Raw genomic sequence first — 25,675 nt, forward strand, 5'->3', positions numbered from 1 at the left:
CCCAGGATTTTGCAGGGAAATATTTAAAATAAATGATTTCATGAAAAGGTTTAGGTGATTTTTTATTTTTCCTTTGAATCGAGTGTTTCTATGAAATAGCATTTATTGGTCACCTCACGTCCGGAGCACTTTACGGGAGCGAGCACTTAGGTCTCGTGCTGCTCTGCGAGCTCAGGAGGGGTCGGTACTCCCCGGCTGCAGGTAGGGAAACTGAGGCAGGGTTTGCCCAGGGATGCAGACAGCAGGGACAGAGTTTGGTTCACGGTGAGGAGCTCCCCTCTCCCATCCCGGCTCAGACCACAGCTCACTGCCAACACCTCCGTACCTCTCCCTACAAGTGGTATTTGCCAGATCCTCCTGGTGCCCCGGGGTGCTCAAACCCCGACACCCCGATGACGTGTTTGACTGAGGCTTCAGATCTTGACAGGACAAAGACGTTCTCCCTTCCCCTCGTCACTTAATTTATATTTATATTGCCGTTCTTCATCCTCCCCCGGTCTGCAAACGTGGTATTTAAAGACATCGAGCGGAGGCGGGCAGAGCGGGCAGCGGGGAAGCCGAGATGGGGGATTCTGCCTGCAAACCTCCCCCGGGACTTGGTCTGCTTCGGTTTTCCCTCTTCCCCCCGGGAGCAGCTGAACCGTGGGAATTTTCCGAGGTTACCGGACCCCGGTTCCTCCCACGCTGGGCTCACTGGGAGGAACCTTGGTCCGGTTTAACGGAAAAGTGACCTCCTTGCACCTTCACGGGTAGAGGAGGCTTTGGGGCGTTTCAGAGAAAGCAAGATCCAGTTGCATTTTCAAAAGAGCCCCCAAAGCCTGGGAGTTTTGGGGGGGGGGGGGTCCCCAGTGTGTTTGCCCAGCTCGGGGCATCTACACGGGTCTCCTGCGTCCTCCTCCCGCTGCCGGAGGGGAGAGGTGGGAAGCGAGGCGGGGAGGCCAGGGGCTGCCCTGCAATGAAACAGCAAGCCTCCTCTGCAAATTTAAACCTCAATGCTGCTTTCACAAAGCTGATCCAAAGCTGCTGCTTCTCCAAAGTCTCTTTTCCCAAAGCAAATATCCCCAGCGAAGCTGTCCCGGGGGGTTGAGAAGGTCCCGCGGGGAAGCCAGCTCGCCCCCAGCCCGCCCCGCTCTGCTCGCCTCCAGCAGCTCCTCCTGACCTGTACAATTGGAAAAAAAAAACAAAAAGTGGAAAAAAAAAAAAGTACTGGATATAAAACTTTAATGAATAATGTGATTTCTTATGGTTTCTAATGGTTAATAAAAGTTACGTCCTGCCTCATGCCTGCCTCCTCCTCCATTGCCTTCGGGGGCTGTGGCTGAGCCGCCCCCCCCCACGGCTCTCCCGGTACCAGCAACCTTTAGTGGGTGGCGTTGCGGGGAGGTGGTGTGAAGCCCAGCGTTGCCTGCTCTTCTGACCTCTGTGCATCGCCAGAGCCCCCTCCGTGCGTGCACACTTGGGGATATCGCCGCTACACCCCCAGCAGCCCCCCATGCCCCCCCTTTCGCAGCAGGCACAGGGCTGCCCTGTGCACAGGCCCCATCCCAGACGCTGCAAAACCCCCATCGCACCCCACACCACCCCCCCCGCCCCCCGGGCCTGATCCCAGCCCTGCTCTGCCTCTGCACCCGCACCCAGAGCCTGCAGAGTTGGGGGGGTGCAGACCCCTCACCCCTACCTGTCCCCATAACCCCAGCCTTACCCCAGCCCTCCCCCCAACACATCCCCACCCTTCCCCCTGCTCCTAATGCTGCCCCAAACGCCACCTTTATCCCATTTTTACATCCCATCCCCATCCCTATCCCATTCCCATCCGCATCTCCATCCCATCCTCATCCCATCCCCATTCCCATCCCATCCCCATTCCCATCCCTGTCCCCATCCCATCCCCATCCCCACCCCATTCCCATTCCCACCCCACCCCATTCCCATCCTCATCCCATCCCCATCCCATCCCCCTCCCATCCCCCCCATTCCCATCCCCACCCCACCCCATTCCCATCCCATCCCCATCCCATCCCTGTCCACATCCCATCCCATCCCCATTACCATTCCCCCCCACCCCATTCCCATCCCCACCCCATCCCACCCCATTCCCATCCCATCCCCATCCCCACCCCATTCCCATCCCCTTCCCACCCCATCCCCATCCCATCCCCACCCCATTCCCACCCCATCCCATCCCATCCCCACCCCATCCCCACCCCACCCCATTCCCATCCCATCCCCATCCCATCCCTGTCCCATCCCCATCCCCATCCCATTACCATTCCCCCCCACCCCATTCCCATTCCCATCCCATCCCCATCCCCATTCCCATCCCCATCCCCACCCCATCCCCATCCCATCCCCACCCCATTCCCATCCCATCCCATCCCTGTCCACATCCCATCCCACCCCATTACCATTCCCCACCACCCCATCCCACCCCATTCCCATCCCCATCCCCACCCCATTCCCATCCCATCCCCTTCCCACCCCATCCCCATCCCCATCCCATCCCCACCCCACCCTATTCCCATTCCCATTCCCATCCCCACCCCATTCCCATCCCCACCCCATCCCCACCCCACCCCATTCCCATCCCATTCCCATCCCCATCCCCATCCCATCCCCACCCCACCCCATTCCCATCCCATTCCCATTCCCATTCCCATCCCATCCCCACTCCTACCCCTACCGTCACTGTCCGGCTCACCCCTCCCTGGCGCCCCCCTCCCCGCCCCGCTGCCCCCACCCGGACCCCCCGGACCCGGCTCCGCCGCCCGGCTGAGGGGCTGGGGGGGGTGCGGGAGGGCCGCTCCCGCCGCTCCCTCACGCTGTTTACAGCCAACACGGGGCCGGGGCGGCTCTCGGGGCTGTCGGGGCTGCGGGCGGGGCGGCCCCGGCGGGACGGGACCGGCTCGGGCCGGTGCGGGGGGGTACAAAGCCCGGGGCGCTTTCCCCGGCCCCAGCTCCGGTTCCAGCCCCGGCCATGGCCGCCGCGAAGGTGCAGGCAGCGGCGGCAGCAGCAGCAGCAGCCCTGCCCGCCGCCCGGGAGCACGCCCTGGCCGTCACCCGCGACTACAGCAGCAGCCCCAGGCTGAGTGAGTGCCGGGGGGGGGGGGACACGGGGCGGGGGGCGCGGCACGGCACGGCACGGCCCCCCTCTGCCTCCGGGCCGGGGGGTACGATGGGTGCGGGATCCATCCCTCCCTGCGCCCTGCCCGCACGCAGGGGTCCTGCCTTCGCTGCCGAGACCCTGGGAGGGAGCGTGGGGCTGGGTGGGTCTCCTGGGGGGGGGGCACGGGGACTGTCGTGGGTCTGGGGGTCTGTCACCCCTCCTGGGGTCTGCAGCTGCAGGGGCTGCGGAAGGTGTCACGGTCCCCCAGGGCCCCCCAGGGCTGTGGGGTGCGCGCTGGGCTGCGGCCGATCCTGCAGCGGTGCTGGGCTGCACCGGGTGCCCTCCAGGCGATGGAGCCCCTCCTGACCCGCCATGGGGGGCAGATGGGGTTGACAGTCCTGAGACCTGGCAGCGAGGGACCACCCACCCCCGTGGCGGCTCCGAGTCCTCTCTGGGGGTCCACCTCCCCAGTGTGACCCTCTCCCCGGCCCCAGAAGGGTGCAGCGCTCCTGCGTGCCGGTGCAGGCCCTGCCAAGGTGACCCTGGGGTCAGCCGTGCGTGTGGGGAGCTGCGGGCGCAGCCTGGGCACGCAGCCGTGCAGGGAGGCACCGCGTCCCAGCGGCACGGGGACAGGGTCGAGGGACCTGCCGGGGAGGTGTTTGCCGAATGCGCTATTCCCGTGGCCTCTCCCGGCACGCTGCTTTGCTGGAGCCCGTGAGGACGGCCGCGGCCATCGAGGGGATGTCTGTGCGTCCGTACCACCAGGACTGCGTGCTGTGCCATGCAGGTCTCCCCCGTGCTGCACCCATGGGTGCTGGCAGCTCTCTCCATCCCCGTGCGCCCCGCTCACAGCAGCCCACGGGTCCTGCGGCTGCTGGCTCAACGCTGGCACCCTCAGCCCCCCCACCCCAGGCTGCACCCCCATCCCACCCTGACCTCAGGGAGTGGGGCGTCACACCAGCCCCACGTCGAGGGGTGGGCTGTGACCCCCGGCACCCCGTCCCTCGGCACGGCAGGCGCTGAGGCATCAAGGACGTTTGTGCGACCTTTGTGCCTTCGCTCTGGGCCAGGACAGCTGGAGGGAGCTTTGTTGTCACCTCCCTCGTCCCGAGCCGGGTGGCTCTGGGCTGGCACGGTCCCGGCTGCACCCTCCCGGCACAGCTGAGCGCAGCCGGCTCTGCCCAGCCGCCCGCCCGTGTTTGCTGTCAACACGGACCAGGGAGCAGCCACCCACGGGTGACTTCTGCCCGGCTCACGCTGGGTGACAGCCAGTCCTTGGCCCGGGGGGGGGCACTGGGTGGGCAGGGAGGGGGCCGCAGGGAGCCCAGGCTGTTTCTCGTGGCGTTAGGGACAGGTCCTACCCTCCCGGTGGGCTCCCTGGCCGGATCCTGCAGGCACAGGCTCCCGCCGCTGCGGCTGCTTCTTCGTGCACCCATGGGAGACAGTTTGCTGGGCTGGGAGAGCAGCCGCCCCCGTCGCCTGCCTGGAGGGTCCCGGCCTGGAGCGGTGCCCCCCCCCCGAGCAGCCCCCAACGAGCCTCTGAGCAGCCGCTCTGCCCCAGCCCGGAGGGGACAGGGCAGGGACCGAGGGCTGGCACGGCGGGCTCCAGCGGGCACCCGTGGGGTGCTGGGCCATCCTCCACAGGCGCAGCGTGGGGCCGAGCTCCCACGGGGTGTCTGTGGGCTTTCCCCTCCCTGGAGCTCAGCTGGACCCCTCTCGTTCCAACATCCTGGCTCAGGGCTCCTGCGCTCTTCCTGGCTTTTCAAGGCAAAACCGCTTGTTTCCAAGTTTCTTCCTGCCCGCCGTGACCGCGGCCAAGTACTTTTCTTTTAGAGGAAGCCGTGGTTTGCCCCCCCCATCGCTTGGCCCCGGGAGCTGCACGGGCAGTCCCAGCTTTGCCAGGCTGGCTCTGCAAAGCCGGACACCCCAGCAGCCACATCCAGGCTGGGACAAAGTCCTGCCCTGGGTGTCCTGTCACCACTGTACGTCAGAGAGAGTTGGGAGAGGTGCGTGTGAGGAGCACAGGACCGTAACCGAGGGCGGCTGAGCGGCTGGATGGTACCACGCCACGTGGGTGCAGCGTGGCAGGTCTGGGTGGGACGGGTGTCTGCACGCTGTGGGTATCGCCGGGGATGCCAGGCCCCTGTGCCAGGGAGGTCTCTGGCGTGTGCCACCGCGCCGGCTTCCCACCCTGCGTGCCCCGTGGCGATGCCACAGCCTGTCCGTAGCCCCACGGCTGGGTGCCCACCTGCACAGGGTGCCCGGGGTCCCGGCAGCATGGGATCCCAGCTGCACAGGAGCAGCTACATGATCCCCAACTACAGCCTGGCACCCTGACCCTGGCCCAGCACCCGGAGCTGGGGGAAGCCGGGGGGGGGCCGAGCAGGACCACGGGCAAGCAGGGCTGGCTGGCAGGAGCAGGCAGAGAGCTGCCTGCACTGCTCTGCTGGGGCCGGCTCTCCTGAGAGGCGGGAGAGGTATTAGCAGCTGCTTCCCAGCGCTGTGAATCCATTAGCACAAGCGAGTAGAAGAAGCACTTATCACCTCCTGGCCTTTGGCTTGACCCATCTTTACGAAAAACAACCCAGCAAACCATGCCGCTGCCCACACGTGGGCTCGGCGGCTGCTTGCGCAGAGTGGGGCGCCCCACGCCCTGCCCCACAGCGTGCTTTAAACTCAGCGAGCTTGAGGGCTGGGCTGCTCAGGGGTGGGTGGGTGGATGGGTGGGTGGGTGGGTGGGTGGATGGAGCAGGAGGTTACGGGCAGCAAGCCCGGTGACACAACGATCGTGCCGTGTGATCGCAGCCCGGGAAGGGGAGCTTGGTGGGACACATCTCATCTCCTCTGCCGTGTCCCGACAGCCCCGTTAGCCGTGACGCTCATCTCCTGCTGGGACTCAGCGCTGGGTCTGGGCACGGTGGCAGCGCTGGGCTGGCCGCAGACAGAGGACGGTGCCTTTGGGAGCTGTGGCTGGTGGGGTTTGGGACGTGGCGTTGCCCGCTGGGGACGTGGGAAGCAGGAGGAGAGGGACCAGGGAGATCCCCAAGTCCCGGGCACCCCGACACGTCTCTCCTTGGGTGCTGCTGCTGGGCAGGAGCTGGGTGCTGAGCCTCGTGGGGTCACATCAGGCTGTGCCCTCAGCCTGGGTCCCCCCAGCCTCCGGGGAGGAGCGAGGGGCTCGCGGGGCTCAGCACCGAGTCTCAGGACAGAGGAGCATTGAATTGTCTGCTCTCTTTGCTTTCTCTGCCCCTGCTGTTCCCTGCCTTGCCCAGCAACTTGGATTCAGTTCCAGACCTGAGATTGCTCCCTGGGGTTGTGACCCTGAGTCGCAGCTCGGCAGAGCCTCGGTGGAGGAGTCCAAATTTAGCTCCCCGAGAGCCTTGTGAAGGGTTTCCGGGACCCCGTCGGCTGCGGCAGAGCCTGGGGCTGCGCGGTGGGGACCGGGGAGGGAGGGGATGGTGGCATCGCAGAGCGGCACCACACAGAAATTGGATTTTTTTGTGTATACGCACACACGGGCCGCCTGTCCCTGGGCAGAGGGAGGTTGCTGGCGATGGAGAGCTCGCTGCTCCCGTGGCCCTTTTCCCATCTCATAACTAACCCAGCAGCTCACCCCCTCCCCGGCGCTGCCGCCGCAGCATCCCAGCGGTGCAGACGGGAAGGTCCTGGATGACCTGGAGAAGACGCCGGGATCCCCTTGCCCTCTGCGCTGGAGCTGCCGGGCCACTCGGAAGCGGAGCTGGACACGTGTCCTTGGCGTGGCTGCGGGAGGTGGCAGCTGCCATGGGTTTGCGGGGGTGGCCAAGGGGCTGGCGGGTTCCTGGGGGCTGCGGCCATTGCGCGCCCACATCCTGCTGCTGGCCGAGCCTGGGGACGATGGCTGGGTCTGTTCCCTGTGCTCCAGCCCCGGCTGCAGGAGCCGTGCATCCTCCCGCCCCCCCACCCAGCACCCCACGGTCCATCCTGCCGGGGTGGGATCCTCTGCCCCAGGGCAGGGTGGGATCCCCCAGCCCCGCAGCCCCCCTCTCCATCACTTCTCCCTTCCTCTTGGGGCCGTCTCCTCCCCTCAGCCTCTCCAAAATCCTCAGCCCAGCTGGTGCCTGCATCGCCCGCCCGGGGCCGGGGTCCGGCAGCCCCGCTCCTCGCCACCCGCCCCCCCTCCCCGTCCCTGTTTTGTCTGATAGAAAATGCGACAGCAAGCCCAGCAATTTATTTTTTTTTCTTTTTTTTTTTTTTTTCCTTGGGTTGGCTTGTTTGGTTCACGCTCGGCTGGTCCTGCCATTCTTTGCCTTTCCTCACATGACGTGCAGGTGTGTATGGGAACCCTCGGCCGCCGGGCCCTAATTAGTGGCATAGAGTGTGACCCCCCGCTGCGCCTTTCACCGGCTCCGCCGGGCTGGGACAGGCCGGTGGGTTTGACAGCGGCACAAAGTGACACATGGCACAATGGGCAGGTTGCGGAGGGGGAGAGCGGTCACTTAGGGACTGTCCGAAAAGTCCCAGGACGGCCCCGGGATTCTGCGTTTGCCACCCGGTGCAGGATGAGGCTGCCGGGCGATGCTGGCTCCTGCAGGGCCCAGGGGACCGGTCACCATCACGGCTCCGGGGACGAGGACGGGCAGCGCCGAGCGGGGTTTTGAGCTCAAAGTTGCCATCGGGGCCGGATTCCTGCCCCGTGCCGGGAGCTGGGCTGCGGCACCTCAAGTGTCGGCACGGCCCAGCGTTGTGGTTAAAACCTAGGTACGCGCGTGATGAAATGGCGAGTGGCACCTAGGGGGATGCAGGATGCATCCGGACCGGTCCGGAGCAGCCCAGGGACACCCTGCACCTTGTGCTCTGCACACCCAGACCCCTCTGCCCCACGGGGTGTCTGCTGCCCATTGGGGACCCCCACCCCACGCCTGCCACGTGTGAGCTGGGGGATGCCCGAGACCCGTCCCGGTGCCACGGGGTGGCTCAGGACCGGCTCAGGACCGGCTCAGGACCTCCTGAGCCGCCTGGGCTGGAGAGGAGAGATTTGGGGGCTGTTTATCAGCCCCGTTTCCTATCTTTGCTCCAGCTCGGTTCCTTCAGCCCCTGCGCGGAGCCGAAGATGGGAGAGGGTGTGGGGGGCTCCGACGGCGGCGTGCGAACCCCGGGCCCGTAATTTGGGGTGGGGGACGTGCGAAGCATCGCCCCTTGCACACCCTGACCTAGAAGCCGAGGTGACCGTCCCCGAGCAGGCGACAAATTTCTCCAAAATCAGCCTCGGAGAAGGCGATACCCTGGGCCGGGGCTGGGGCCGTGTCCGTGTCCGTCCCCCCGGGGCCGTGTCCCGGGACCCCCGGCGCACTTTGGAGCCGAGCCCTAAGGCGGGTGCGGGGCAGGGGGAGCGGGCGGCGGTGCCCGGGCAGGGGCAGGGGGCTGGGGAGGGCAGGGCGGCTGAGTGGCAGCAATTAGCGGCGGGTGTAGCGGGGTCGGGTCCCCTTTGTCACCGGCCCCCCCCCCGGCCGCCGCGGTGGTTAGTAGTGCGTGTCAGGGCTAACGGAGATTGCATCTGACAGGAGCTGTGAATTTGGGGCTGGGGGGGTGCAGGGACCAGGTTGAAAGGCTTTTCTTTTCTCCCGGCCCCTCTCCCCCCCCCTCGCCCCCGGCCCCCGCCTCGCCCCCCCCCCCCCCCCCGGGCCCGGCCGGCCGCCGCAGCCCACCCACCCCGCCGCCCCCCCCCCGCTTCTTCATAACAGCTCAACGTCTTAATTATCCGAATTAGTGCTTTCCGGTAGCAGGGGCTCCCCCTCCTCCGCCCCGTCCCTCCCCGTCCCTCTCCTCCTCCTCCTCGGTCCCCCCCACCCCCGCGCCCATTCGGTGGGCTGTCACTCGGCGTTACTGTCGTGATTTCCTTCTCTATCGCGATAGAGCCCTTTGCACCGCAGAGATGGGGACGGAGCAATGCAACAAGTGCTGCTGGCACCGGCGTGGCCGCAGCGGCCGGGGCTGGCCGGGTTTGGGGCAGGCAGGGGCTGGGGGGCGAAGCCCCGGGGCTCCCCCGTTTGTGAAGCCGGGAGCTGCCAGTTCCTTTGTAGAAAATGAGAATTTTTTGCAGAAAATTCCTTTGCGTGAGATGAACGTTTGCATGGTATCGGCTGGGGCGTTGCTCTGCCCGGGCAGGGAGAGGCAAGCCCAGCCCGGAGGGAAGCCCCCCAGGATGGCTGGCCAGGCGAAGCCCCCCTGAGGTTTGCGAGGGGCTTTTCAGTGGAAATGGTGAGGAACAGAGCGTCGTGGATGTCACCTCCCTGTTCCTTTCTCCATGAGCGAGTCTGGATGGCCGTCTGTCCATCCTCTGGAGGCCCACTCTCCAAAAAGCCTTTGCTTGGTGGGAAGGTGGCCGAGCACCAGACCCTCCATCTCTGGAGATCTTCAAACCCACCCTGGGAGCAGCTCTGGGTGCCCTTGCCTGAGCAGGGCTTGGACCAGAAGATCTCCAGAGGTCCCTGCCCACCTCCACCATGCCGTGACTCCGAGCCCGAGCCCGGATTGTTGTCACCGGAGTTAGAGGTGATGCTGCAGGGCTGTGTGGCCAAGCCCAGACCTTCGGGTTACATTTCTCCCTCCGTGCTGGAGATGCTGATGGTGTTGCCACCGCCCCACAACCCACCCCAAAGCAAAGTCACGAAGGGGGAGGTAAGGGGATCTGGGGACAGCAGCGGGCAGCTCCTTTGCAAACAGCCTGGTGTGGTCAGAGAGGAGCATGTGGGAAAGCCAGCGCTGAGCCCCTGCGCTGCCAGGGACCCCTGTGAGTCTGGACTGGGGAGCCTTCCCTGCCTCAGTTTCCCCATGAGGAAATGGGAGGAAGAGTGCTTCCCTCCCTGAGTGATGGCTGGAGGGCAAATACATGTATATGTGTTATTTAAAGGTAGATGGATGGAGGGAGGGAAGGATGCATGGATGGAAGGATGCATGGATGGATGGATGTAGAGCTGGATAGATGGATGGAGGGATGCATGGATGGAAGGATGGATAGATGGATGGATGGATGGATGGAAGGATGGATGGATAGATGGATGGATGGATGGATAGATGGATGGATGGATAGATGATGGATGGATGGATGGATGGATGGATAGATGGATGGATGGATGGATAGATGATGGATGGATGGATGGATGGATGGATAGATGGATGGATGGATGGATGGAAGGATGGATAGATGGATGGATGGATGGATGGATGGATGGATAGATGGATGGATGGATGGATAGATGGATGGATGGATGGAAGGATGGATAGATGGATGGATGGATGGATGGATGGATGGAAGGATGGATGGATAGATGGATGGATGGATGGATGGATAGATGGATGGATGGATAGATGATGGATGGATGGATGGAAGGATGGATGGATAGATGGATGGATGGATGGATGGATAGATGGATGGATGGATGGATAGATGATGGATGGATGGATAGATGGATGGATAGATGGATGGATGGATGGATAGATGGATGGATAGATGGATGGATGGATGGATAGATGATGGATGGATGGATGGATAGATGGATGGATGGATGGATAGATGGATGGATGGATGGATGGATAGATGGATGGATGGATGGATAGATGATGGATGGATGGATAGATGGATGGATAGATGGATGGATGGATGGATAGATGGATGGATAGATGGATGGATGGATGGATAGATGATGGATGGATGGATGGATAGATGGATGGATGGATGGATAGATGGATGGATGGATAGATGATGGATGGATGGATGGATAGATGGATGGATGGATGGATAGATGGATGGATGGATAGATGATGGATGGATGGATAGATGGATGGATGGATGGATGGATAGATGGATGGATAGATGGATGGATGGATGGATAGATGATGGATGGATGGATGGATGGATGGATGCAGAGCTGGCTGGCTGGATGCATGCATACATGCATGCAGAGCTGGATGGATGGAAGGATGAATGGGTGGATGGATGGAAGGATGGATGGATGGATGGATAGGCAGAGAGCTTGCCCAGTGACCCAGTGTCACAGCCACAGAGCACAAGCAGTGCTGCCAGAGGGTCTGATGCCCTTGCTGGGAGAAGACAGCCCGGTGCATTGGGAGGAAAGCCAGGAGGGTCCCGAGGGGCCTGGCAGCCATCGAGGCTGGGCTGGAGACCACCGTGCTTGGGGGAGAGGGACGAGCGTGTCCCACGTGGGTGGCTCCCCAACAGCTGGGGCTGCAGAGGAGAGAAGAAAAGAGCCCAACAAAACCTCCCGGGGGAGGGGAAGCAGGCGAGGCGGCGGCAGATATTTGTGAAGGAGTTGGAAGGGGAAATAAAAGGCAGAATGGTCACTTTGGGAATAAAGGAGACAAAAGGCGGGGAGGTTGGTGGCGGAGAGCCGGCTCCCCGGCGTGCCAGCCCCCCAGGCTGCTGAATGGGCGACCGGCAGGAACCGGGCGTAATTGGGTAACGGGGAGAAGGCTAATTGCAAAAATGGCAGGGATTACCGGCACCGGCAGCATCCGCACCGGGGCACGGGCTGGGCGAGGGAAGGGGGACGCTGGGGACCCCGTTGTGCCACGGGGGGTGACCCCACGCTGGGCTGTGGAGTGGCCAGGAATGGACGCTCCCTCTCGTGGGATGCGGCCGGCGAGGGGCAGACGAGATCGGTCCCCCAGAAATGACGTTCCCGGGGCTGGGCTGGTCGGGCTGCTGAGCACGCGTGCGGGGCCAGCTCCTGCGCCCAGGGAGCTGCGCCGGTGCCGGCATCGCCGGAAGGGCGACCGGGATGCTGCAGCGTGGGGACCCGCATCCCACTGCCGTGACGTGGACCACCCATCCCCGCAGCCGGCGGGAAGGAGGCCGGCGAGCTCGCCAGCTGGCCCGGCCTCTCCAATCCTATTAGGATCATGAGTAAATCAGAGAACCGGGTGCGAGAAGAGGGGGCAGAGGGATGAAAGGGCCCGGCGGGGTCAGCGAAGCCAGGCCGTGCCATGGCAGGCGTTACGGCGTTTGACACATCGGTAAAATGATCAAGGAGCGGCTTAGAGCCGGATCAGTTCCCCAGCACCTGCACTCGCCTGGGAAACCGCTCCTGACCCTGGCTCTGCCCGGCCCCGGGGACCTGCCTCCTCTCGCCGCGCTCGTACGCCGGTTCATCCCCGTTTGTCATCCCTGTGCTTCACGTCCCAGGTGCCTCCCTGCCCCGCGGTTGTCCTCAGGGTCTTTGTAGTCGCTTGCAGAAATCACATCCCCAGCACCCTCATTTCCTCGCCCGAATGCAGCGCTGTGCAAGCCGCCGGTGCCCTGAGGTCTCATCCTGAACCTCGGGGTCCCAGGCCAGCACCCCATAGCAGCGGGGCAGTGCCACGCAGCGGGCAGGACCAAGCGGGGTGCTCGGACCTCGCCTTGGCACTGGTGGCCCCGAAAGCTTGTCCCCCCTGCTCAGCAGCATCCAGCTGGGGTTGTGCACCCCGGGGTCTCCCCTCGGGACAAGGAGTGACCTGGCGAGACGGGGACACCCTGCTGGGACCTGCAGGAGCTACCGGAGCAGCCGACAGGTCACCGGGCTGAGGTGCCACCTCGCTTGGGCAGCTGTGCCGCCGGGATGGGGCTGCCCAAGGCTGGGAAGCAATCCTGGTGCTGCTCGGGGCGGGGAGCCAGGGAAGAGCTGGGGATGGGGAGGACATCGCTCATCTTGGGTCCAAAACCTGCCGGTTTGGGGGGAAACTGCCCCCCCGCTTCTGCGCTGCCCACTGGGCCCATCTCTGGGTGGGATGTGGCTCTTGTGACTTGGTAATAGCTTTTTTTCCATGAAAAGGTGTTTTGGTTTTGGTTGTTGTTTTTTGTTTTTTTTTTTTTAAAAAGCAAAATCTTGGTGTAATGAAAAACCGTGCTTGGAAAGGGAAAACACGGACTTGCAGCAAACCTTTCAGCTCGCTGGCTGGGGCAGGCTGCTGCTGCCGCCGTACTTCTGGCTTTAAATGTCCTGCCTTTCTGCGCGGTTTTTCTCTATAAATGTTTGATACGAACTGCAATGAACCTGATTTAGTTAAAGACGTTTCCTGCAGGATGGAGGTTCTGGGTCTCCAGTTTAGCAGCCGCCAGTTGCTTGGTCCGTAGCTAGGATAAGGAATGGGACAGCGGGACCCGATGGCACTGGGGTGGGACGGATCCTGCCCTGCCGAGGGTGCGGTCCCCCAGCGCCCGCTGTTTGGGGGTGCGGGGAGCGGCGTGGGAGCATCCCCGGCTCCGAGGGCTCACAGCGTGTCCTCTCCCCCCAGCCTACAGGACGGTGTGCGGTGTCAACGGGCCCTTGGTGGTGCTGGACAACGTGAAGGTAGGAGCCCGTCTGCCGCCGGGTGACGCGGGGACCCCTCGACGGTGTCACTGTTGGGGGCTGTGCGGGGACCACCGTGCTGTCCCTGCCTGGGCCTGGCTGCCAGCCCCTGTCCCGGGGCAGGGAGGGAGCAATGGGGAGCGTGTCCCCTGTCCCCTGGGCTGTCCCCTGGGCTGTCCCCTCCTCTCCGGGGTCCGTCAGCCAGCTCCGAGCTCCCTCCTCTGGACACGGCCGGCAGCAGAGCCCGGGTGCCAGCCTGCACACGCGTGTGGGCGTGCAAGTGTGCGTGCTTGCGTGTGTGCACAGGCAGTGGGGTCGCGTGTGCGCTCTGCCTGGCGCCTGCGGGCACCCTGCGCTCGCCCCGTGTCCCCCTGCACCCAGGCACCTGCTGGCCCCCATCCCCTGTGCCCCCATCCCCCTGTGCCCCCGTCCCCTGTGCCCCTGTCCCCCTGTGCCCCTGTCCCCCTGTGCCCCTGTCCCCCATCCCCCCTGTCCCCCATCCCCCCTGTGCCCCCGTTCCCCATGCCCCTGTCCCCCATGCCCCTGTCCCCTGTGCCCCTGTCCCCTGTCCCCCATCCCCCCTGTGCCCCTGTCCCCTGTGCCCCCGTCCCCTGTGCCCCTGTCCCCCGTGCCCCTGTCCCCCGTCCCCCCTGTGCCCCCATCCCCTGTCCCCCATCCCCCCTGTGCCCCTGTCCCCTGTGCCCCTGTCCCCTGTCCCCCATCCCCCCTGTGCCCCCGTCCCCTGCGCCCCTGTCCCCTGTGCCCCTGTCCCCTGTGCCCCTGTCCCCTGTCCCCCATCCCCCCTGTCCCCCATCCCCCCTGTGCCCCCGTCCCCTGTGCCCCTGTGCCCCCGTCCCCTGTGCCCCCGTCCCCTGTGCCCCCGTCCCCTGCGCCCCTGTCCCCTGTGCCCCTGTCCCCTGTCCCCCATCCCCCCTGTGCCCCTGTCCCCTGTGCCCCTGTCCCCTGTCCCCCATCCCCCCTGTGCCCCCGTCCCCTGTGCCCCCGTCCCCTGTGCCCCCGTCCCCTGTGCCCCCGTCCCCTGCGCCCCTACCCCTGCTCAGCTCCATCCAGGTCTGAGCGAGGCCACGTCATGAACCCCAGCTCAGCCCGTCCCCCCCCCCAGCACCGGGTGACACCGTGGTGGCACCCTGCCCGGCCCTGGAGCAGGCGCTGGGTTCACTTGGGTGGGCGCCGGGTGTCTCGGCATCCCCGCGTGGCCTGGCCAGCTGGGACCCTCCAAGGGCCTTTGTTGGCCGCTGGCTCGTTTCTATGGCCCCTTTCACGCCGAGCCCGGCAGGATGGAAATTAATAAGCTCAATTAAAGAGCCAGACCGTGGCGGGTGTTTCCTTTGCTTTGTTGTCCTTTATGCAAAGGTCTTTACAGAAGATTTAAAGTCCAAAGTTCACAGTGCCAGAGCCAGCCCCGGTGGCTGAGAGCGAGGAGGAGGAGGAGGAGGAGGAGGAGGAGGAGGAGGAAGAGAGCACAGGGCATGCAGGGCAGGCAGGGCTGGGCGGGCGCGCTCGTGGAGCGACCCCCCCTCCTTGGACGCTGTCTCTCAGCCCAAAAGTCCCCTCCATCACCCCGGGGGTCCTGGCTGGGTGGGGGGGCCGGTGAGGTTGGTGGGTGTCCCTGGGGGGCTGTGACCCTGGCCCTCCACGGGTGCTGGGTCCCGCTCGCCCCTCTGGCCCATGCGAGGTGGCGGCAGCGTGTTCCCCACCTTAACCTTTCCCAGCTCGGGGGGATTGCGGGGTCTGGAGCAGCACGGGCAGCCCGGGCCGCTCTGTCCCGCAGGGACTGGCAGCGGGGGGTCCCCGAGGGGTGCCACCAGCTCCGGGGGGTTTATCTGGGGCTGCAGATGGGCTTTGGGAGGCTCTCAGATGCTGCTTTCTGGCAGCGATGGCTCTGCTTCTGGTGGGACAGGGGTTTGCATCCATCAGTCATCGGGCTCTGGGGAGCCCACTGTGTCTGCGAGCACCCTTGGGGGAAGGGGGGCACCCTGCAATGTTGGGGAAACTGAGGCACGGAGCAGTGCCGCAGCCTGGAGCGTGCTCCGGGGATGGGGCAGGCTGCACCTTTGCCCCCCCCGCTCCTCCTGCCTGTGCTGGTGGTTCTGCCTGCGCCTGCCCGGCGTGGTGGGTGCTGCCCGGGTGCTCGCCGCAGCTGCTGAATGCCCCCCCGGTGTTCGGCGCTGTAGGGAGCATGAACCCCCCCCCACCACAGGAGGGGAAACTGAGGCAGCGCTGGTGGGCAGCCCCGTGCAGGCAGGGTTGCAGGCAGGGTTGGCAGGCAGGGGCTGCAAGGGGCCGTCTGAGGCGGGGGGAGAGGAGCCCCCCCCCCAATCTCACCCTGCCCCTGTCCCTGCAGTTTGCCCAGTATGCCGAGATCGTGAACTTCATGCTGCCCAACGGCACCAGCCGCAGCGGGCAGGTCCTGGAGGTGATGGGCTCCAAAGCCATCGTCCAGGTGAGCCCGGTATGGCGGGGCCGCGGGGGGACAGGGCACGCGTGGGTGCTGCGTGGCCTGGGGCTCTGTCCCGGGGCTCTGTCCCCCTCCAGCGGTGGCAGTCGCAGCCGGCAGGACCCTGCCGGACTCTTGTCCCGGCGTGGCAGGCTGCAGGACCGGTGTCCTGGCACGGGCAGTGTCCGGCGGTGCGGGTCCTCGCCGGCCCACAGCCCTTCGGCTGGAGCATGGGCCGGTGGAGCAGCACCGGTGGGGATGGAGCTGGTACCTGTGCCGGCAGCTCGGGGCAGGAGTGTCTGGGTGCCACAGCTAACCGACGGCATCGGCGCAGTTTCAGCAGCATGCAGGGGTCAGGCATGGGCATGGCCCCGTGCCGGGTCTCCGTCCCGCTGTGCCTGTCCTCCCCTCGCCTGAGCTGCCCACCCAGGTCCCCTTGCCCCCCATGTCCCCATCTGGGCGATGCCGCATCCTCCTCGGACCCCCCCCCCCCATCCCTCATCCCCACGTCCTTCCCGCCGGTCTCCCTGGGCTGCCTCCCCCTCCATCCCAGCAGGAAAACTTAGGACCCTCCTGCCATCGCCCCACGGCCACCAGCCCTCTGCGAGACCAGGACCGGGGCGGGGGGGGGGTTCCTAGGGTGCCCCCCCCAGAGCGGGCCAGCCAAGCGGCGGGGTTTCACCGCGAGCACCGGGGCCGTTCGGGACTGTCCTGCCCAATTAGCCCGGGTCCCCTCTGCCCGGGTCCCCCTCTAATCCGGGCCGGGTCCTGGCTGGCGAGCTGCCCAACCTCGCTCCTCTAATGCCGCCCGGACCTCTGCAGCGCCCTTTTAATCCTATTAGGGAGTCAGCCTCGGGAGGAAAAAAAAAACAGGGGGGGAAAAAAGGAAAAGAAAAAAAAAAAAAACCCAAACCCAAAAGCTGCTTTTGCAGGAGCAGCTTTGCCGGGGGCTGACCTGCGTGCACCTGCGCGCACCCGGGCGCTGCGGCCATCACCTGCCCTCGTGCCTGCCGGCATCCCCGCCAGCCAGGTGCCCCTGGATTTCCCAAGCTGGCCCTTCTCCCAGGGGCCGCACGGCTCTAATTAAAGCAGTGGTCTGGAGGTTAATTAATACAAATGGTGTCAAATATTATACCGATCAAAAATGCCTTTGGTTTCGCTGCCCTGCCCGAGGCCCTTCTGCTGCGCTCATTGCATTAACGAGAGCGTGGTTCCCCCTCCCCTGCTCCCCCCCCCTCCCTCCCCGAGCCAAAGCCCCTCAGAAGGGAGTTTTCTTAACCTTGGGGTCTCTCCCCCTCTTTTATCACCTCTCCCTAACGAGTTTTTCGGGTGAACGCGGATCCCGTCACCTCCCTGCGGAGAGCCTGGCCGCCCCTGACCCCCCCCCGGCCCTCTGCGCCCGCTAATCCCCACTAATTGCCACCCACCCGCCTCTTGCCCCGGGGTCTCCGCAGGTGTTTGAAGGAACATCTGGGATCGACGCCAAGAAGACCTCCTGCGAGTTTACGGGGGACATCCTCCGGACCCCAGTTTCTGAGGACATGCTGGGTAAGGCCAGCCCGCCGCTGAGCCCCGACACACCTCGGTGCATGGATGGTGGGGTAACCGGGGTGCCTGGGTGGGGCACAGACGTTTGGGGGTGTTGGGGTCTCGGGGTTTAGCTCTGCTGCTGCCCAGGGGCTGAGCACATCCCTGTGCACGCTCTCTGGTTCCTGGAGAGTCACATCCAGCGTGGAGAGGGGCGATGGTCACCTTCACACGGGGCTGAAACACCCCCCTGGGCCCACTCTGCCCAGTTATCCCAGGAGAAAAAGCTTGGGCTGGACTGGGAGAAGGTTTCAGCCCGTGGCCGTGCCATTAGCACTGTCATCACCTCGAGCTCAGGAGAGCTGGGGGCTGCCCGACATCTTCCCCGTCCACGCCGAGCCCTGAGACGTGGCCAGGCGTGAGGACGCATGGGGGGACCCATGGGCCGCCCCACGGGGACGCCCACCCGGCCAGAGCTGGGTGCTGGCAGACCCCCGTGCCCCGAGCAGCCTCCCCCAGCGCCGCTCAAGCTCAACCCTGGCCCCTTGCCCCCCTCCCCCCAGCCATGGTAGAGGCTCCTGAGGGTCCTACAGCCCCCAGAGCAGCCCCGGGGGCTCGCAGGGGTCGCAGCCGGTGACGGCGGTCGCTCGGGGTCCCGGTGGAGGGACCCTCGGCTCACGCACGGTCTCGCTCCGTGCTCAGGGGCCGAATGTCTCCTGCGATCTCCTTCCCGTCTCTGCCGGCAGCGCGAAGCCCGGCCAGAGCCCTGCCTGCAAAGGGCAGCGGGAAAGGGCAGCCTGTCTGGGGGGGGGCAGGTGTCGAGCGCGGTACGGCGGCGTGCGGTGACGGCCCGGCGGGTCCTGGCTCCCCGGCAGCGGTGGGGGGAGCCCCCCGCTCCTTTCGCAGGCAGGGTCCCCCTGTCCCCAGGCAGGGCCCAGCCGTGAGTCCCCCGGGAGCGGGCAGGGGCCGGGCAGGGGTACACAGAGTCCGTCCCGGGCTGTCCCCGCTGCCCCCCAAGCCACCCAGCCCCAGCTTGGGGCGGGGGTTCCCCTTCCTTCCCCCACCCCCCCACCCCCCCACCAGGCCAGGGTCCCCTGGGTGCTGGGCTGCATCGCCCCTTCCCTCCCCTCCGCCGCTCTTTGTGCCGCGACGCTGAACTAAGCGGCTGCGTGCCGGCGAGACGCGGGTGCCCGGCGAGCGCCAAGGTTACTGACCTTTCATGCTCCGTGCTCCCGCGCCCCGGCCCTGCCGTCAGCTTGATCTGCTCTGACAAGGGCGATGCTTCCCCGGCCCCGACGGGGACCACGGGAGAGTCCCATGAGGGCAGCAGCGGCACGCGGGGGTGCCGGGGGGGGCGACGTGGCCGGCACGTCAACTTCGTGGCTATCGATCCCACGGCTCGGAGCCGGTCGATGAGGCTGAGCGGGAATGCTGGTGCAGCGGCTCTCCGGGAGCCTTGTACCCACCCCACCCCCGGGACGGTATGGGGGGGGTGTTGGTGTCACCCCACCTACACGGAGCTGGGGACCCCATGGGGGAGGTGATGGTGGGGGGCTCGGATGGCGGGGGGGTCTCTGGGGACCTGGCCCCGTGTGCTGGCGTCTGCCTGCCCCGGGGGCTGTGGTGTCACCCAGCCCTTGGGTGCCATGCTCCTTGCCCTCCCTGTGCAGTGACATGGGAACACCTCGTCCCCCGTCCTGGGGGGTGGCTGTGGGACGCAAAGTCCTCTGCTCCTCACCCGCAGACACCCAGCGCGGGTACCCGTGTCCCCTGTGGGACAGCTGGGGCAGCTGAGATGGCCTGTGGCACCTATGGGTGCTCTCCGTTTGCCCACGGCCGGGGCGTACTGCGGAGGAGTTTGCCCACACCCGGTGTCTGGGAGCAGGAGGTGAAATGTTTCATGCTAAAAATGTCCTGACAAGGGTCTAGACCGACCGTGCCGCTGGCTGCCAGGGACCAGGGTGCTGCTTTCGGTGCCCCGCAGCCAGCGCAGCTCCCCAGACCCCTCCGCTGCCCACCCTGGGTGCTCAGACCCCCCATCCAGCCCTGCCGCGGGGCTTGGCCAGACCCGTCCCCTCCTGCCCTCGGGGGGGCTGGCAGCGAGCCCTGCTGCCCATCCCTGCCCTGCCTGCGCCCGGGATGGAAACCCTGCCCCAGAGCCATGGGGCAGGCAGCTGCCTGCTCGCAGGGCTCCGCACCGGGCTGCCTCGTCCTCCCCGCCCGGCTGGCGCGGTCAGCAGGGGCCGAGCAGCTCTCTCCTTGCAGGTCGGGTCTTCAACGGTTCTGCCAAGCCCATCGACAGCGGTCCCCCGGTGATGGCCGAGGATTTCCTGGACATTAACGGTGACGGCTCTGGGCACGGCGTTGCTTTCCCGGCTCCTTTCGCCAGCCACGGGCGATGCGGGAGGGTCTCGGGGACAGTCCGGCATCTGGGGATCATGCTGTGCCCTGATGGCCAGAGCAGCCCTGGGGTGCTACCCCCAGCCCAGCTCCCGGGGGGCGCCCATCCGTCCCCGCTGGGGTGCCCTGGGTGGGGGTACGGGTGCAGGGGTGGTGCTTGCTGATCCCATCTCTCCCCAGGGCCGGTGGGGGTGGCGGCACTGGTCGCAGGGCAGAGCGTGCTTCTTAGCTCCAGAAGCTCTTGCCTAATTTTTGGCACCAGCCGGGCTGATTCCTCCATTTCGGGGTGCCCCGCGGGTGCCTCATTCCCTTTCCTGCCCCAGGCCAGCCCATCAACCCCCACGGCCGCATCTACCCCGAGGAGATGATCCAGACCGGGATCTCGCCCATCGACGTGATGAACAGCATCGCCCGGGGCCAGAAGATCCCCATCTTCTCTGCTGCCGGTCTCCCCCACAACGAGGTGGGTCCCCACGGGGCACCGAGGTCCCGGTGCAGCAGGCAGAGGAGGAGGAGGAGGAGGAGGAGGATGGAGGAGGCAGCGCGGGGGGATTGGAGAGGGCTGGCGCCTGCCTTCTGCGTCTCTCCTCCTCTCCCCGCTGTGCTCTGGCTCCTTGTTCGGCTCTGCTCACCGTGACGGGCCAGATCCACCGTTTGGGGTGGCTGTTGTGTTCCCTGACCCCCCCAGCCACGCAGGGTGATGGGTGGTGCGTGCAGAAGAAGGGAGGCGCACGTTACCTCGTGCCTCAGTTTCCCCGTCTGCACAGCGAGGGGTAAAGCAAACCCTGCTACGCCAAGAGTTGCGCTGGAGGGGGCAGAGGTGATCTGGGCTTGTCCAACGTGGGGTCCCCAAGCCTGGGGAGGGGGGCACAGGCCACCCCACAGCACTGCGAGCGCAGCCGTGTCGGGCGCTGGAAATACCAACCTGATCCACGGGCGCACCGGTGCGGTGGATGGGCAGCGCCGCCCCGGCCCCCCCCGGCACAGACGGTGATGCGATGGGATGGAAAACCGGCCCTGACAGATCGGGAGCGACAGAGGAGGGTGACCACGGTCAAGTCGGGCGCCGTGCCATGGCGAGGGGACGTGGCTGGCTGCGGGGGGAGAAGCCCCTGCTCCCCCCCGACCCACAGGGCTGGGCACCCACCTGCGGGCTGGGTGGGCGGCTGGGGGTGCCGGTGCCCGTCCCAGGTCGCTCTCTCCTCTGCTGGTTCCTGTTCATCCTGTCTCCATCCCCAGCACCCCCTGCCCCTTGCTGCCGTGGGGGCCCTATCCTGGTCCCAGGGGGGATTGCGGCCCCTCTGGGGGGGAGTTGGCCACGGGCGCTGGCCCCGCGCTGCCCGCCTGTCCCTGTCCCGCTGCAGATCGCCGCACAGATCTGCCGGCAGGCTGGCCTGGTGAAGAAGTCCAAGGACGTGGTGGACTACCACGAGGACAACTTCGCCATCGTCTTTGCTGCCATGGGGGTGAGTCGGTCCCGGGACAGGACAGCCCAGCCAACCTCAGCAAATCCTGCCGGCGGGGAGCCCAAATTGCACGGGACGTGTAGGCAGCCTTGCTGCCACCTCCCTGCACCGCCTCGTCCCTCTCCTGCCTCAGTTTCCCTATGCTGAAGCCGCCCGCTCCTGCTGACTGGCTTCTCCCGCGTGGGCAGGTGAACATGGAGACGGCTCGCTTCTTCAAGTCGGACTTTGAGGAGAACGGCTCCATGGAGAACGTGTGCCTCTTCCTCAACCTGGCCAACGACCCCACGTGAGTCAGCACCATGGCTCTGGCATGTGGCTCTCCTCCTCCTCATCCTCCTCCTCATCCTTGTCCTCCTCCTCCTCATCCTCATTCTCCTCCTCATCCTTGTCCTCCTCCTCCTCATCCTCATTCTCCTCTTCATCCTCGTCCTCCTCCTCCTTTGTCCTTGTTCTTCTCCTCCTTTCTCCTCTCCGCCATCTGAGGACCTGATCCATCTCGGGGGGACCGAGGTGCAGGGGCTGGTGCTGGGTGCAGCTGGGGGGGTCATGAGGGTCCTGCCGTGCGTGGGAACCCCAAGGCTGTGGGTCCCTCTGCTCCTGGGGGCCAGCCCCGCTCCTGGGCTGAGTGGCAGAGGGGGACTGCAGCAGTGTGCGGGGGGCCATCCTGCACGGTGCTGAGTCCCTCGGGCTCCTCCGCGTGCCCTCCTGGCACCCCCAAACCAGCCTCCAGCGTGGTTCAGTGAGGGGCACCGTGGGCGTGCAGGGGGTGCGCGCAGGCTGGGCTCTGGACTGCCCCCACGAATGCCCTGCCCCACACGCTGCTGGGCGGGGGGACCCCCGGGCTGGGCTGGGGGACCCCTGGGCTGGGGCAGCCGTCCTGGGCTCTGGGCAGCGGGCGGCCCAGTGGGCAGCGAATGGGCAGGGGAGCTGGCCCCGAACCCGGCCGGCTTGTGGGTCGCCGTCCCTTCCCGCAGCGCTGGGAGCTGATCCCCTGGGGGGGCAGCGGGTGCCTCCCTCCTCCTCCGCGGCCATCGCCCGGTCCCAGCTTGGGGACCCCCAGACCTGGGGTCCCTGGGGGTGCCCGGTCCCCCGCGCTGCAGGGAGGCCGTGCGGCTCAGCGCCAGGTGCGGGGCTCCAGGGATGCTCCCCGGGGGGGTAACTGGGATCTGGGGGTGCCCACCCTGTCCCCCTCACAGGATCGAGCGGATCATAACCCCCCGCCTGGCCCTGACCACCGCCGAGTTCCTCGCCTACCAGTGCGAGAAGCACGTGCTGGTGATCCTGACGGACATGAGCTCCTACGCCGAGGCGCTGCGGGAGGTCAGCATGTGTCCCCCGCGCCTGCCCCGCTCCCCTGTGTCCTCCCCCAGTAGCAGGGGATGAGGACTGCCCTGTTTGGGTGCTGGGGGTGCCCGGGGTGCCTGGCCTTCCTGGGGTGCTTGGGGTGCCCGGGGTGTTTGGGATGCCCACGGTGCTCAGGGCGCCCATGGTGCTGGGGGTGCTTGACCCCCCTCCAGCACTGCCGCCAGCCCCCCATCCCGCAGGTGTCAGCAGCCCGGGAGGAGGTGCCCGGCCGCCGCGGCTTCCCCGGCTACATGTACACCGACCTGGCCACCATCTACGAGCGGGCCGGGCGCGTGGAGGGCAGGAACGGCTCCATCACGCAGATCCCCATCCTGACCATGCCCAACGATGGTCAGTGGCCCTGGAGGGGGGGGGCACGGGGGTCTCCGTGGGGTGTGCGGTGCCACTGCCATGCCCGCACTGGGAAACCGCAGGGCTGGGAAATGCCAAATTATTTTGTTTTAACAAATTCTGGGGGGGCTCGTGGGATCTGCCGGGGTACTGAACCCTGCTGGGATGCTTTAGGGTTATTTCCCCCCGAGTCGTCCCTCTGGGCCCCCCCAGCCGGAGCAGAGTGCTGGGTTTCAGCCAAAGGACACGGTCTGGGGAGACTCAGACTTGGGGTGCCTGGGGGTGCCTGCAGGTGTGGGGGTGCCCACGGGTGGGTGCAGGCACAGGCCGGTCTCTGCCTGCTGATGGGGGGACCTGACCCTCGCTCCCAGCCGCAGGCTGGTGCGGCTCCCCGGGGCCGTGCTGCTCCGGTCACCCCCCGGCGCGGGGCACGGCTATGTCCCAGCCCGGCTGGGCAGCCAGCCCCGCTTTGGGGGCTCACGGCACCCCGCCTCCCCCAGACATCACCCACCCCATCCCCGACCTGACGGGCTTCATCACCGAGGGGCAGATCTACGTCGACCGGCAGCTCCACAACAGGCAGGTTCGTTCCCGTGTCCCTTCCCGGCAGAGCGGGGATGGATCTGGCACCGCCGTGCCCGCCGGCATCGCCTGGGGCTGGAAACCGCCCGCGGGCACCGGGGTGGGGGGTACTGAGGGCGGGGGGAGCCCGGAGGGAGGGCAGCGGTCCCCTTGCCTGCATGGGGGTGCCTGGCAGGGCTGGCAGTGGGTGAACGCGGTGGGGGGGGTCCCTCTCGCCCTGCAGATCTACCCCCCCATCAACGTGCTGCCCTCCCTCTCCCGCCTGATGAAGTCGGCCATCGGGGAGGGCATGACCAGGAAGGACCACGGGGACGTCTCCAACCAGCTGGTAAGGATGGGCAGGAGGGGGACGACGGTGGAGGGGCATCGTTTGTCCCTTCCGAGCCCTCCTCCCCCTGCCTGGGGCTGAGAGCTTGGTGCTCTCGGCCGCCGTGGACTCGAGCGCTCGTAGTTTCACCACCTCCTCGACGTGAGGGGGAGTTGGGGTAAGGGGGGGGTTGCTTTACCCTGGGAACTGGAAAGTCCAGGGGACGCAAAGCCCCAAGGAGGGGGCAGAGCTGTAGCTGTCCTGCTGCAAGAGTCCCAGGCTGACGGCAAGCCGTGTTTTCTCCATGCAGCACATATTATTGTCTGTGATACAATTCTGTATAACTGGGGACGCTGCAGAGGCTTTGAAAAGTGCCTGCAAACTGGCCGAGCCCGGGCACGCAGACCCTGCGCGGGGCGGCCCCGGTGACACAACCGGGCAGCAAACGGCCGAGCGGAGGCTGATGTACCCCAAACCCGGGCACGGGGGGAGCCGGCGCTGCTGCCCCTGCTCTGCCCGCCCGGCGGGTCGCACGGGGCGTCCGGCTGCCCTGACGGCTGCCCGCCTGGCCCGCAGTACGCCTGCTACGCCATCGGGAAGGACGTGCAGGCCATGAAGGCGGTGGTGGGGGAAGAGGCGCTCTCGCCCGATGACCTGCTCTACCTGGAGTTCCTGCAGAAGTTCGAGAAGCAGTTCATCACCCAGGGTGAGCCGGGCGGCCGGACCCCAGCCCCGGAGCCGGGAGGGGGTTTTGGGCCGGGGCCAGACCCCCAGCATCTCCCCGCTCCTGCACCTCCCTTGTCTGCATCTTTTCCAGGGCCCTACGAGAACCGGAGCATCTTCGAGTCCCTGGACATCGGCTGGCAGCTGCTGCGCATCTTCCCCAAGCAGCTGCTGAAGCGCATCCCCGAGAGCATCCTGGCCGAGTACTACCCACGCGAGGCCAAGGCGCTGGGCCAGGGGCCGGCCAGCACGGCCCTCTAACCCCCCCCCCCCAGCGCCGGGCTGAGGAGGTCAGCTTTGGGGGGCAGCCTCGCCTCCCCCAAACCTCTACGGAGCAGCCAAAGGTCCCTGCGGCGGGGCTGGTCGGGCTCAGCTGGCGGGAGGGCGCGCACGCCTGCGGGTCCTCGGCACCGGCATCCCAAAGTGGCGAGAAACCTCTGCTCCTTCCTCAATAAAACCAAACCCCCCCCCGTGCTCTTTCGCTTCCCACTGTGGCTGTTTCCTTCCCACCCCCGGTCCGTTCCCATCCATGCCCAGCCCAGGCAGCCCCGTGCGGGCAGAGCTCCCTGCCTGGCAGGGCAGAGGTGCGGGAAGCTGCCCAGACTCCCACTGATGCAGCTGGCATCTCCTCAAACCACGGCATTTTTTTTTTTGTTTTAAGATGACCGGGGAGGTAAAGGCAGCGAGAAGGGGGGGGTGTTTGCTGCCGGGCTGCACGGGGAAGGGCCTGGTGGACTTGGCGGAGCGAGGTTTGCGGTTGGACTCCATGGTCTGAAAGGTCTTTTCTAACCTGAGTGATTCTGCGATTCTGTGCCCTGCGCATCTCCCTGGGCCAAAGCGACTCAGCCGGGGCAGAGCGAGTTTTGGTTCCCGCTGGCTTTTGCACCAGCACTTCTACCCTGCTATAAAAGCTGTCCTGCTCCGCTGGGTCCAGCTTTGCACCCACACCGAGGGCTCAGCCAGGTCCGGCTTTGCACCCACACCGAGGGCTCAGCCAGGTCTGGCTTTGCACCCACACCGAGGGCTCAGCCAGGTCTGGCTTTGCACCCACACCGAGGGCTCAGCCAGGTCCGGCTTTGCACC

General features: G+C 66.1%; 1 protein-coding gene across 1 annotated transcript; it reads left to right on the forward strand.

The window, feature by feature from the left end:
• Nucleotides 1-2,942: 2,942 nt before the first annotated feature.
• Nucleotides 2,943-25,067, forward strand: ATP6V1B1 (ATPase H+ transporting V1 subunit B1). The gene is made up of 14 exons (XM_054824222.1): nucleotides 2,943-3,086; nucleotides 13,379-13,434; nucleotides 15,800-15,898; nucleotides 17,347-17,440; nucleotides 19,685-19,762; nucleotides 20,143-20,282; nucleotides 21,184-21,285; nucleotides 21,474-21,571; nucleotides 22,482-22,605; nucleotides 22,830-22,980; nucleotides 23,481-23,563; nucleotides 23,786-23,890; nucleotides 24,446-24,575; nucleotides 24,687-25,067. Exons 1-14 carry the CDS (start codon nucleotides 2,975-2,977, stop codon nucleotides 24,851-24,853), a joined length of 1,539 nt encoding a protein of 512 aa, XP_054680197.1. The 5' UTR covers nucleotides 2,943-2,974; the 3' UTR covers nucleotides 24,854-25,067.
• Nucleotides 25,068-25,675: the final 608 nt, after the last annotated feature.

The sequence above is a fragment of the Grus americana genome, chromosome 4, assembly GCF_028858705.1.
Source record: "Grus americana isolate bGruAme1 chromosome 4, bGruAme1.mat, whole genome shotgun sequence".
Taxonomy (NCBI): domain Eukaryota; kingdom Metazoa; phylum Chordata; class Aves; order Gruiformes; family Gruidae; genus Grus; species Grus americana.

Coding starts and splice junctions, on each gene's coding strand:
- ATP6V1B1 (XM_054824222.1), top strand. CDS start 2,975: ATGGCCGCCGCGAAGGTGCAGGCAGCGGCGGCAGCAGCAGCAGCAGCC. Junction 15,899..17,346: donor GCTCCAAAGCCATCGTCCAG/GTGAGCCCGGTA, acceptor GGGTCTCCGCAG/GTGTTTGAAGGAACATCTGG. Junction 22,606..22,829: donor ACGCCGAGGCGCTGCGGGAG/GTCAGCATGTGT, acceptor CCCATCCCGCAG/GTGTCAGCAGCCCGGGAGGA.